This window comes from Maniola hyperantus, chromosome 22, assembly GCF_902806685.2.
Source record: "Maniola hyperantus chromosome 22, iAphHyp1.2, whole genome shotgun sequence".
In the NCBI taxonomy this organism is placed as follows: Eukaryota; Metazoa; Arthropoda; class Insecta; order Lepidoptera; family Nymphalidae; genus Maniola; species Maniola hyperantus.
This window is the reverse complement of record NC_048557.2, coordinates 3416306-3428808: the sequence shown is the minus strand read 5'-3', so window position 1 is coordinate 3428808 and position 12503 is coordinate 3416306. Positions and strand designations below refer to the sequence as shown.

The following is a 12503-nucleotide window of genomic DNA, read 5'->3' as shown; positions in this document are numbered from 1 at the left end:
CGTAATTTAGCCAGTGTTTTAATTATTACCCCACTAAAAGTAGGGGGCATACAGGGTCTAACCAGAGCGCTGGCAAAAACGAAGACAGGTGATAGTACTGATGATTACTGATATGATACCACAAAAAACGCAACCGCAAGATACGCTTTCTCGCCGTCCGACTGATACGAGGCTACCGACTCATCATAATAACACACTCACCCGTAAATAAATGGTTCAGTGACCGCCGGTCGCTAGCGTCCTGCATCGTTTCCGCGTCAGAGTCTTTGCACGGGTCCTCGGACGCCGTCTGATACGCTTCCTCGCCGTCCGACTGACACGAGGCTACCGACTCATCATAATAACACACTCACCCGTAAATAAATGGTTCAGTGACCGCCCGGTCGCTAGCGTCCTGCATCGTCTCCGCGTCCGAGTCTTTGCACGGGTCCTCGGACGCCGTCTGATACGCTTCCTCGCCGTCCGACTGAGACGAGGCTACCGACTCATCATAATAACAAACTCACCCGTAAATAAATGGTTCAGTGAGCGCCCGGTCGCTAGCGTCCTGCATCGTCTCCGCGTCCGAGTCTTTGGACGGGTCCTCGGACGCCGTCTGATACGCTTCCTCGCCGTCCGACTGACACGAGGCTACCGACTCATCATAATAACACACTCACCCGTAAATAAATGGTTCAGTGACCGCCGGTCGCTAGCGTCCTGCATCGTTTCCGCGTCCGAGTCTTTGGACGGTTTCTCGGACGCCGTCTGATACGCTTCCTCGCCGTCCGACTGACACGAGGCTACCGACTCATCATAATAACACACTCACCCGTAAATAAATGGTTCAGTGACCGCCGGTCGCTAGCGTCCTGCATCGTTTCCGCGTCAGAGTCTTTGGACGGGTCCTCGGACGCCGTCTGATACGCTTCCTCGCCGTCCGACTGACACGAGGCTACCGACTCATCATAATAACACACTCACCCGTAAATAAATGGTTCAGTGAGCGCCCGGTCGCTAGCGTCCTGCATCGTTTCCGCGTCAGAGTCTTTGGACGGGTCCTCGGACGCCGTCTGATACGCTTCCTCGCCGTCCGACAGACACGAGGCTACCGACTCATCATAATAACACACTCACCCGTAAATAAATGGTTCAGTGAGCGCCGGTCGCTAGCGTCCTGCATCGTCTCCGCGTCCGAGTCTTTGCACGGGTCCTCGGACGCCGTCTGATACGCTTCCTCGCCGTCCGACTGAGACGAGGCTACCGACTCATCATAATAGCACACTCACCCGTAAATAAACGGTTCAGTGACCGCCCGGTCGCTAGCGTCCTGCATCGTTTCCGCGTCCGAGTCTTTGGACGGGTCCTCGGACGCCGTCTGATATGCGTCCTCGCCGTCCGACAGACACGAGGCTACCGATTCATCGTCCGAAATCTAGAGAAAAGTATTAAATTAAGTACTAGCGTTTAATATTTTCCGAACTCAGATATACTCAGGTCTACAATTCCTTGGAACAAATCAAACTTCTAAGTCAACACATTCACAAATATGGCAACGGTCCCTGCGGAAAGGGATGCCACTAGATTTAGACATATGTCAATTTGGTTTTTTTAAAATCCACTATAGGCACATACTTGAACGCGTCGTGTTTGTCTACAGGGTGCCTATTTACTCTTGCTGTAAAGACACCCGGATTATAACTGGAAAGCAACACTGATCTCGGAAGAGTCCAAACCAAGACAATATCTAAATATATAAAAGGAAAGGGTGACTGACTGACTGACTGATCTATCAACGCACAGCTCAAACTGCTGGACGGATCGGGCTGAAATTTGGCATGCAGATAGCTATTATGACGTAGGCATCCGCTAAGAAAGGATTTTTGAAAATTCAACCCCTAAGGGGGTGAAATAGGGGTTTGAAATTTGTGAAGTCCACGCGGACGAAGTCGCGAGCATAAGCTAGTCTTGAATAATTATCGTCATATTTCAATTTGAGCGGGCTCAAGAGTCAAGAGAGAGAAAAAGAGAGAGAGAGAGAGGGGGGGGCTTTAGAGATTATGTACAGTAGAATTGGTCACAATATTCCTTACCTCTGGGTCCATAACCCGGCACTTGGCCACATCAACGCTGTACAGCGTCGGTGCACTGTCGCCCGCGGGTGAGTTCACGCTCACAGGCTTTTCTGACTCGGCGTGTTGTAATTTTCCATCGCCTGCAACATTTTCATTAAATCTTCTAAATATATATAATGAAAAGGTGATTGACTGACTAACTGATCTATCAACGCACAGCTCAAGCTACTGGACCGATCAGGTTGAAATTTGGCATACAGATAGCTACAGTGTGACAAGGCTCTCTTGGCACTTGAATGACATTGACAGGGGGGCGCTGTTGGAGAACAAAGGCTAAAGAATATTTAAACAAGAACGAAGGGGACACTTGCCAAGATAGCCTTGTCGCACTTCCGCCAGAAAGGATCCGCTCTGAAAGGAATTTTGAAAATGCAACCCCTAAGGGTAAAATTTGTGTAGTCCACGCGGACCAAGTCACGGGAGTAAGCTATATAAGCTAAGCTAAGTAGTATAATTTTGTTAAAAAAATGTTCCTATAACACATGCTAATAAAGAATAGAGTTGGACAGAGTAGTCGAACTCCTGGGGTCGGGCGCGATCCCAGGAGACGCGGGTTCGATTCCTGCCGGTTCGCAATTTTTGATATGTATTTAAAATACTATCATAATAGCAGGTTTATAAAATACAAGAAATTTTAAAAAAGACCCCACACGACACGAAGACACACGATGTTTCAAAAATGAGTGCGACCAACCAAGGGTTTAGACTAAAAATTTTCCTTCTTGCTTGTAAAGACCCTGAAATTTACAAAAAATTACAATAATTATATCCACTTACCGATTTCATTATCGAAAGTGAGCCTCCTTATAAGACTATCGGTCTTCGGACTCGTAGACAAAATCGATCTGTTTTTCCTGAACGACGCATTTTTCTTGCTATTCCTTTCGTAAACCTCTATCTTCCAGTCGCACCTACACTTCCCCGCCTTTTCCCAAATCTCCCCACATTCCAACTCAGAAACCGCTGGTCCCTTAGTTTCGTCCGATTCAGTCAACTCCTCGCATAGGAAACTAGCTAAGCATCTAACATGGCTATCTATTACATGGTTAATTTTAACCCTATTAGTTCTGTATGAAAAAGGCTTTCTTTCGTCATCCGAACTGAATATATCGTCGTTCGGACAACGGAGTTTGACTAAAAATTCTACAAGATTTTTTATATCATCCAATTCTTTTGTCTGCTGTTTCAATTTGAACACTACTAGTTGCGCTAATCTCGAATGGATTAAGGCGAAGTTAATATCTTTGAATCTTTCATCGTCCATATATGTATTTATTGTGTGTTGAAGATGTTTCGCTTCAGATTTTAATGAATCACCAGCGACTTCTAATTCTGCAGTTAAAGAGAACATTAAGGCATCTGCTATTCTTTTCGCAAACACTTGACATGTCCTTTCTATGCATAATAACTGACTGACTGTGTGATTGAGCGCTGGAGAGTCTCCGTTAGTTACTATCGGTTTGGGATTGGGCTGTCTACATAGACGTTGTCGTATCGGGTCAGTTTTCGACCAATGGGGAGGTCTGTCAGTTATTTTACAAGTCTTCATAGCAACGCATAGTTCTGAAATCGGACTTAAGATTTGTTCTGGGGTGGGACTGTTTTGGGATATGTTTCCTAAGCTAATTCTCGAGATAGACAAGTCATCGGATGTAAGTTGCGCGTGGCTTAGGTTAATGGTGTCGCTATAGGCGAAAGAGCAGGCGGTTTCGTATTTGGCTTTGAGGTAGTCCTCGAAAAGTTTGAGCCCCTCTGGCGATCTGAGGTCCGTGAATGTGTCTAAGAAGGGCCAATATTCCTTCCAACCCACGCTCATTTTTTCCGCTAGATTCCTGCAACAAAAAATATTATTTTGAAAAATTAAATCATGATTTAATTTGGAATGTTCTTCATGAAACATGTTTTTGGAAAATTCAATCTGGAATGTTCAACGTTTCATATTGTACTTGGAAGAGTAAGATTTGAACATTTACTACTATAGATTTATTAATCAGAACATCATATTAGCTTATATTAAGTTATTTTATTCAGGCACTCACATACTCGCACACAAGCACAAACACTCATTGACACACGCAAGCGCACATACAACCTTTGTATTTGGTCCTAATTAATTTTAAATTCAACTACTATGTATGCGAAGGCACCGGCCCTTGAGATGTTATTTTTAAAAATCCATCGTTAGATCAAACGTACGTCATATGAGCAACTGATTCATTGTACAGATGATAAAAACATTTCTAGCGTGACAGGACTCTATATAGCGCCATCTAGTTTATTACGCGGAAGTTGGTATAAAAAGTTTACCTGCCAACAGCCTCCAATCCTTTGGTCATGTCCTTCAACCTGAAGGTGGATTTGGCAGATCTCGGGGGCGCCTTTCATCATAGACAGCACAGATGATACAAATACCTCTAGCGTGATTGACTTATATAGAGCTCCATCTAGTTTATTACGCGGAAGTTGGTATAAAAAATTTACCTGCCAACAGCCTCCAACCCTTTGGTCATTTCCTTCAACCTAAAGGTGGGTTTAGCGGATCTCGGGGGCGTCTTCCATCGTCGCCGGAATGATTCTGCATCATTTGCTTCCATTGGTCCGGCGAAAGCACGTATTTCGTACCGCGGCGATAGGGGGTCTTGGTTTAGCTCCTATTACAGAAACATACTAGTTATTCTTCTCTCAATTAAGTTGAGAATAAAGGCGGAAACAAACTATCGGACGTGTCCGTAAGCCGCGGCTGACAAGTGTGCACAGTCGTTTAGGTCGCGGCTTGTGCAATCTGTTTGCGGCTGACAAAATCCATCCGGCCAGATCCAATAGGAGAAATCCAGCGGGCCAGATTTCTATCGGACGCCCGGACGCTCAATGACAGCCCAAGGTTACATTCGCTAATTACGTCCAATAGTTTGCATAGTTCAGTGTATATTTTATTATCCAGACACCTATAAGTCGCGGCGGTCAGCCGCGTCTGTCAGCCGCGTCCGATAATTTGTTTACGCCTATACGATTGTTAGGACGGATATGTTGAGGACTGTATTGCTTTGTTGTGAGAGCTTATATTAATTTTACTATTTACATATTATTTACTATTTAAGTAGGTAATTTTTTTTGACTCAAGCCAAACATATTTCTTATATTTCTATTGTTTTAGTTTTGGTGTACAATAAAGAATATTTTTACTTTTACTTTACTTGAGAAACTATGAGTTATGGGGATGAAATATCATGACTCGCATTAACTCACAAAGGTGGCAAGGTGGGTTGTTGGTACTTGGTGGGTTACACTTACAGGTGGCTTGGTGGGCGTGAAAGGTCTGCCGATAATGGGGGCGCCACTGTCGTCCTCGATGTGCAGCACTGGCACGTAGAAGCGCTCATGTAGCATCGCCTTTATACGACGTATCGTTTCCGGGGACGTGGTGGATGATCGACTGCAGATTATCTGAAGAAAAAAAATATAGATATACAGAAGGAAAAGGCTGACTGACTGGCTAACTAATCTATCAACGCACTGCTCAAACTACTGGGCGGGTCGGGTTGAAATTTGGTACGCAGATCCAGTATATTTTTTAGAGTCTGTGCCTCAAAAGGAACCCTTATAGGATCACTTCGTTGTCCGTCTGTCTGTTGTGTCTGTCCAGAAACCTATAGGGTACTTCCCGTTGACCTAGAACCCTGAAATTTGGCAGGTAGGTAGGTCTTATAGCACACTTAAAGGGAACAATCCCAAAACCGTGAATTTGTGGTTACATCGCAAAAAAAAAATTAAAATCTGGTCATGAACAAATAATTCGTATTTTCAACTTTCAAAGTAAAATTACTATACCAAGTGGGGTATCTTATGAAAAGGCTTTACCACAGATTTTTATTTATTTTTATGCATAACAATTTTTGATTTATGCAAAATGTCGAAAAAGTACGACTGTAGTACGGAAGCCTCGGTGCGCGAGTGATTTGCAGTTGGCCGGTTTTATTTTAAGAATAACTAGTTGCAACTCACATCTTTCGCCATTTCACCGTACTTGTTGGTGGCGAGTTTGTTGCACTGCGGGAACGAAGTGAGCACGTCGACCACACTCTCGGCGCCGTATTTCGCGGCGAAGTGTAGTGGAGTCTCGTTCATCGCCTTGTCCGGAGTGTTGAGGTACATATCCACTAGGTACCCGGCGAATTCCTTTAACAAACATTCCCAATGAAACTTCTAAAACGGCTTTGGGTCAGATCCGACCGAGCACGTGACCAAGACTGTCGGTAATTTGTGTCTGATCTGACCCGGTCGCGTTTCAGGCGATTTTAAGCTTTATCCCTATAGAAATAGAGTTTAATATTCTTTGCGTATGAATCTGAATGAAACAATTGACCATAAACAACATTCACTCAAACCTAAGTTCATACTAAAAAAAAAAACATTCAAAGTCATAGCGCGCGGTTCTGTGACAAGACGGGTGGCGCCGATCGTTATATTGGGCATACAATCGGCCATAGATAATACATAATATCAATCGGCCATGTTTGCCGTCCTAAAATTATTTTAAGGCATTTCATATTCTGGCTGTTAAAAGAAGAAAATAGAAACTTAAAAACGGTCTTATTAAATAGGAAAAAAAAAAACAGTAAAGTGCGAGTCGGACACGCACACAATGGGTTCCATACTATCGTACAATAAATAAACAACATCTTTTTATTTTTCTGTGATGGAACCACAAATTCACGGTTTTCGGATTTTTTCCTTTACTTTGTTCTATAAGACATGCTACCTGCCAAATTTCATGATTCTATGCCCACGAGAAGTACCCTACAGATTTTGATTCCCTTTACGGGTCTTGACAGAGACAGACAACAAAGTGATCCTATAAGGGTTCCTTTTTAGGGTTCCGTACCTCAAATGGAAAAACGGAACCCTTATAGGATCACTTTGTTGTCTGTCTGTCTGTCAAGAAACCTACAGGGTACTTCCCGTTGACCTAGAATCATGAAATTTGGCAGGTAGGTAGATCTTATAGCTGACATTTGGGGAAAAATCTGAAAACCGTGAAGTAGATCACACAAAAAAAATTAAATTGTGGTCATGAACTAACAATTAGTATTTTTAACTTTTGAAGTGAGTGACTATACCAAGTGGGGTATCATATGAAAGGTCTTCACCTGTACATTCTAAAACAGATTTTTATTTATTTTTATGCATCATAGTTTTTGAATTATCGTGCAAAATGTCGAAAAATACGACTGTAGTACGGAACCCTAATTGCGCGAGCCTGACTCGCACTTGGCCGGTTTTTCTCTGGAACTTTTACTCACCTTGCAGAAGTTAGCATCGGCGTCCGATCCGGACAGAGTCTGTACGAAGGCCGGGTTGCCGACCGTTGTCAGTAACAAGTTGCAGATTTCGGCGTTCATTGCCTTCGCCGCCACGTGTAAAGCGTTGTAGCGGGAACCTTCCTGTTGAAAACAAAACTAATCACTACTCATATTATTATAAATGCATAAGTGTGTTTTTTGTTAGTTTGTCCTTCAATCACGTTGCAACGAAGCAACTAAGTAGTCACATGAGCGAAAAATCTGTCAAAGACGTTGGCGTTCGTCCTAGACGACCTCTCTGGTGCAGTGGTGAGCGCTGTGGTCTTATCAATGTGGGAGGTTTCGGGTTCGATTCCCGGCAGGGGAAATTTGGAATATTATAGTTTCTAAATTTCCTTCGGTCTTGTCAGGTGGGAGGTTTCGGCCGTGGCTATAGTTACCATCCTGACGGCAAAGCTGTGCCGCCAAGCAATTTAGCGTTTCAGTACCATGCCGTGTAGAAACCAAAGGAGTACGGGTTTAATAAAAACTGCCATACCCCTTCCAGGTTAGCCTGCTTCCATCTTAGACTGCGTCATCACTTACCATCAAGTGAGATGGCAGACAAAGGGTTAACTTGTATCTGAATTTAAAAAAGGGTTACCTGAACAATAGCGGGCGTGTTTCCACTGCTGACTAGATACCGCGGGTTGTCCCATATGCGGTCCCGCACCGTGCTCACCAGGCCGGCCTCGATGGCCTTACGTAGCGCCACCATGTCTTGAGGAGACGGCGCTTTGAACGGGTACGGCTTTTCACTCATTATCGCTGAAACAATACATGACAATGGAAACTATTCATTTTGTGGTAGATGCATCCGACTATTCGTAAGCACTTGTAAAAGTTTATACGAATAAAAAAGATTTTCATTTCATTTTTCATTTCATTTCATTTCATTTTCAAATGTGTCAGTGATCTTCAGAAAACCCGTTAAAGTGCGATCGCACATAGGATCCCATACTATCAAACATTTTTTTTATGTAATCACAAATTCAGTTTTCAATTGTTTTCTCTTTACATGTGCTATAATAATGTTCTTTATTTCAGGAAAAATGTACCCATATTATTACAGAAGTCAATAAAAATTAAAAATTAAATAGAAAAAAAAATTAAATTTTAAAATTAAAATAATTGAAGGGGGTTGAAATAGGGCTTTGAAATTTGTGTAGTCCACGCGGACGAAGTCGTGAGCATAAGCTAGTGTATTTTATATTTACACCGTTTAATTTTAAGCTGTTTATATATGCTTTAAATGCTTTTATGTATATAATATATGTTATTTAAGTCGTTTAAATAGTGTGTTGCACAATTTTATTTTATTGTCTACATTTGTATCAATTGTATGTAGATTACTTTTCGCCAATAACGACCTTCGGCCGCAATTCATTCGCGTGTCGTTAATTAATTCCTAATTAGTATCTTCGTTGGCAGCACACACGAACTTGTCTTTTGTCAAGTGCTTACCAAAGTCAATGAACCTAGTTATTTATATACTCAGAACGATCTATACCTGCATGCATATTATATTATTATTCTGATGTATGACACAGAGATACTGTATTATAAGATCTATTGTATTGCATTGCACGTCTTTTAAAATTATTCATATGAAATCTCTTATGCAACAACTCATATTGGGTTTTTTTATTCAGATACAAGTTAGCTCTTGAATGCAATCTCACCTGGTGGTAAGTGAAATGCAGTCTAAGATGGAAGCAGGCTAACCTTGAAGGGGTATGGCAGTTTTATTAAACCCCTTTGGTTTCTACACTACATCGTGCCGGAATGCTAAATCGCTTGGCGGCACGGCTTTGCTGGTAGGGTAGTAACTAGCCACGGCCGAAGCCTCCCACCAGACAAAAAGGGCTGTTTCAGTGTTCAAGCTTGCTTAGGACTTTGTCAAAGTTACTGGCACTCAGACTTTTTTTACAAAATGACTTATATTACATCTTCTCAGATTTGATTTGAGGGTGTTGACTGATAGCTACAAAGACGCGAAGGTGTTTAATTTCTGACTAGATGATAGATTTAGCCTGCGTGAATTTTGATTTTTCAAAATCCCGCGGAGACTCGACATTTTCTGGTATAATTCAATTCAATTCAAAGCCTTTATTTATTCCTTATCTTAATTTTTCTGGTATAATATCCAATTATAATTATAAAGCAGATACCTGTATCCGCCTTCCAGATGGAGAGCTCACGGGCATGCTGGTTTCTTCACGATGCTTTTTTTAAATTCTAAGGAAGTGATAATTGATTGCTTAAAATGCACATAGCTATGAAAAGTTAGATGTGCCTGCAGTGTATCGAACGCCGTACACCTAAATAGGAGGCCATTATTTTAACCACTTAGCTATCAGCCTATCACCCCTACATATCATCTTTATAATAGGTATCTAGTAGAAATAAAACACCTTTGTCTTTTCATAGCTATCAGTCAATGCCCTCATATCAAATCTTGAAGATATATTACTCTGACCTGCTTTTACTTTATCTTAACAGGCTTGACAAGTTGATTGTCTATTACTTACTACAGCTTCAAGTGTAATTGTGATTTTGTCAAAATTGCATTGTTTCAATATTAATGGCCCATTAAAAATTAATTACATGTAAAGGGGTTTGAATATTTTAGTATGGAGCCTGGCCTATCTAGTAGTCCGCCGTTTTTTGTTTATTTGAAAATAAAGGCCATGCATAATACCTTTTTTAATTTTTTAATTAAAAGAGTTATCTATATTATTACTATCTATATTCTATCTATTACTATCTATATAATAACAATGGTGGTCAGTTTGCGGTAACAAAATCATACGGGCGGCATAATATAGTGCACCTCATACACATTTCAGCGAGAAGCTACTTATTTACTTTTTAAGTAAACTAAAGCAAACTAAAATACAATGTTGACAGAATTACAAAATACAACCAATGCAACCTAATAAAAAGCTTAAAAACCGGCCAAGTGCGAGTCAGGCTCGCGCTATGAGGGTTCCGTACTACAGTCGTACTTTTTCCGTACCTCAAAAGGAAAAACGGAACCCTTATAGGATCACTTTGTTGTCTGTCTGTCTGTCCGTCTGTCTGTCAAGAAACCTACAGGGTACTTCCCGTTGACCTAGAATCATGAAATTTGGCAGGTAGGTAGATCTTATAGCTGACATTTGGGGAAAAATCTGAAAACAGTGAATTTAGGGTTAGATCACACAAAAAAAATTAAATTGTGGTCATGAACTAATAATTAGTATTTTCAACTTTCGAAGTGAGTGACTATATCAAGTGGGGTATCATATGAAAGCTCTTCACCTGTACATTCTAAAACAGATTTTTATTTATTTTTATGCATCATAGCTATTGAACTATTGCGCAAATGTCGAAAAAATACGACTGTAGTACGGAACCCTCATTGCGCGAGCCTGACTCGCACTTGGCCGGTTTTTCCTTCTGAGGTACAGAACCCTAAAAAACAGCTACATACAGTTACCATTTCCTTCGTGGGTCTCCACAGGTTCCGCTCCCCTCAGAGCAAAGGACACAGCATCCTGATGGTTTCGGAAGGCTTTAAACCTCGCAGACTTGTATCTACGCACTAGCTCCAACGCCTCCACTTTGTTCTCATAAACATGAAGTGCTTCTGTAACAGAAAATTATCAAATTAATTTATTGCAGCATCATCATGTTCATGGGCGGCGGTAATCACTTAACATCAGCTGACCCGCCAACTCGTTTGCTCGCTATCTCTATTTTTAAAAAAATCGTCACCTATCACCGACCCACTACTGAGTATGGGCCTCTTCTTTGAATGACACAGGGTTTGGCCTTTCAACCATCTAATATGTATTTAAGACAAATGAATGTAAAAGAATCTATGCCTAATGCCTATTTAGTATTTACCTATTAACAGCAATACTAAGAATTTTTATGAAGTAGCAAAAGGATTTTTTTGGTTTTAATTACATAAATGTAAGTAAATTCTCCTGTGATGCCCAAATAAGATTTCTGCCTCCTATTCAGGAGTCTGACGTTTATACTTGGGCACTCAAAATTTCAGTTATTACATTTTAAAGAATTAAAATAAACATCACTTTCTTTATTACTAAAGGAAAACATCGTGAGGAAACCTGCATGCCTCTATTTCTCCATATTGTATATCATTAGTTCTCCATAATGTTCTCGATGTCTGTCAATCAGCCCTTCCCCAGTTTAGTGGATAGCCTTTTTATTGTTTATATGTAGGTATATTAAATCTGGATTAACTAAATAACATAACATTTTATGTTTATGTTGAAAAGACAAACTATACAACTGTACACTGTTAATGATTCAATAGGACCATACATATTCATGATTGTTAATACTATAGGTGACTAGATAGATAATTAAAACAAGAACCATTATTATTTACTTAAAATAAAAGATAGAAAATCAAATCAAGATATCATTTATTATAAGATATAAACTATAAATAGTTCCTAACCACTGCTGACCTATATTATAGAATGATAAATCGCATGATAGCAGGATAAGGCTGTGATAATACTGCTTTGTATACAAACCTTCATCAGGTCCTTTCTTGATTTCGCAAGGTATATAAACTCCATAATAAGTAGTCAGGGGCTCAGTAGTAGGAGTTTTGGGGCCATTCTGACGCTTCCCAAGCGAATCCAAGCGCAATAGTCTGCTAAATAGAGAAATAGCGCCGTCTTTCTTATCGCTAGGCGAAAGACTAATCTCATCCTTAATGCCGCCAATATCTTTATTGCACTCAGGAATAACCACAGCCTTCGACATTTCGCCTCAAGATCTGAGAATAGTAAACAAAAAATTACTGTTTTGTTGTGACGCAAATGGGTGGCAACGTTTATTTTTACATTTAAACTTTACACTCACCTGTGTATTGTATAGGTCATGAAAACATATCAGCAACTTGCAAACAATTTATTTTCCTTTGTCTCAACACATTTTGCACAATTTTAACGCACGATTATTATAATAGGAGTGTTCCAAAAACCGAAAATTGAAAAATACAAATTAAAAATCGTACGATGCCAGT

At 40.8% G+C, this 12503-nt stretch overlaps 1 protein-coding gene across 4 annotated transcripts in view; it reads right to left on the bottom strand.

Annotated features, from left to right (window-relative positions):
* The window catches only part of Ankle2 (ankyrin repeat and LEM domain-containing protein 2), a 21132-nt gene extending 8629 nt beyond the window's left edge, over nt 1–12503 (bottom strand). For 2 of the 4 annotated variants that reach the window (XM_069506194.1, XM_069506191.1), the window contains exons 1-11: nt 12341–12503; nt 12007–12254; nt 10929–11084; nt 8058–8221; nt 7415–7555; nt 6117–6290; nt 5406–5558; nt 4596–4765; nt 2892–3946; nt 2073–2194; nt 1269–1414 (exon numbers count right to left, since the gene is read on the bottom strand). In XM_069506194.1, coding sequence (XP_069362295.1) covers nt 1269–1414; nt 2073–2194; nt 2892–3946; nt 4596–4765; nt 5406–5558; nt 6117–6290; nt 7415–7555; nt 8058–8221; nt 10929–11084; nt 12007–12241 — 2516 coding nt within the window. In that variant the 5' untranslated portion in view covers nt 12242–12254; nt 12341–12503. Of the gene's footprint in view, nt 1–1268; nt 1415–2072; nt 2195–2891; nt 3947–4421; nt 4461–4595; nt 4766–5405; nt 5559–6116; nt 6291–7414; nt 7556–8057; nt 8222–10928; nt 11085–12006; nt 12255–12340 lie in introns of all 4 variants that reach the window. The other 2 variants (XM_069506192.1, XM_069506193.1) reach the window with 2 other exon arrangements.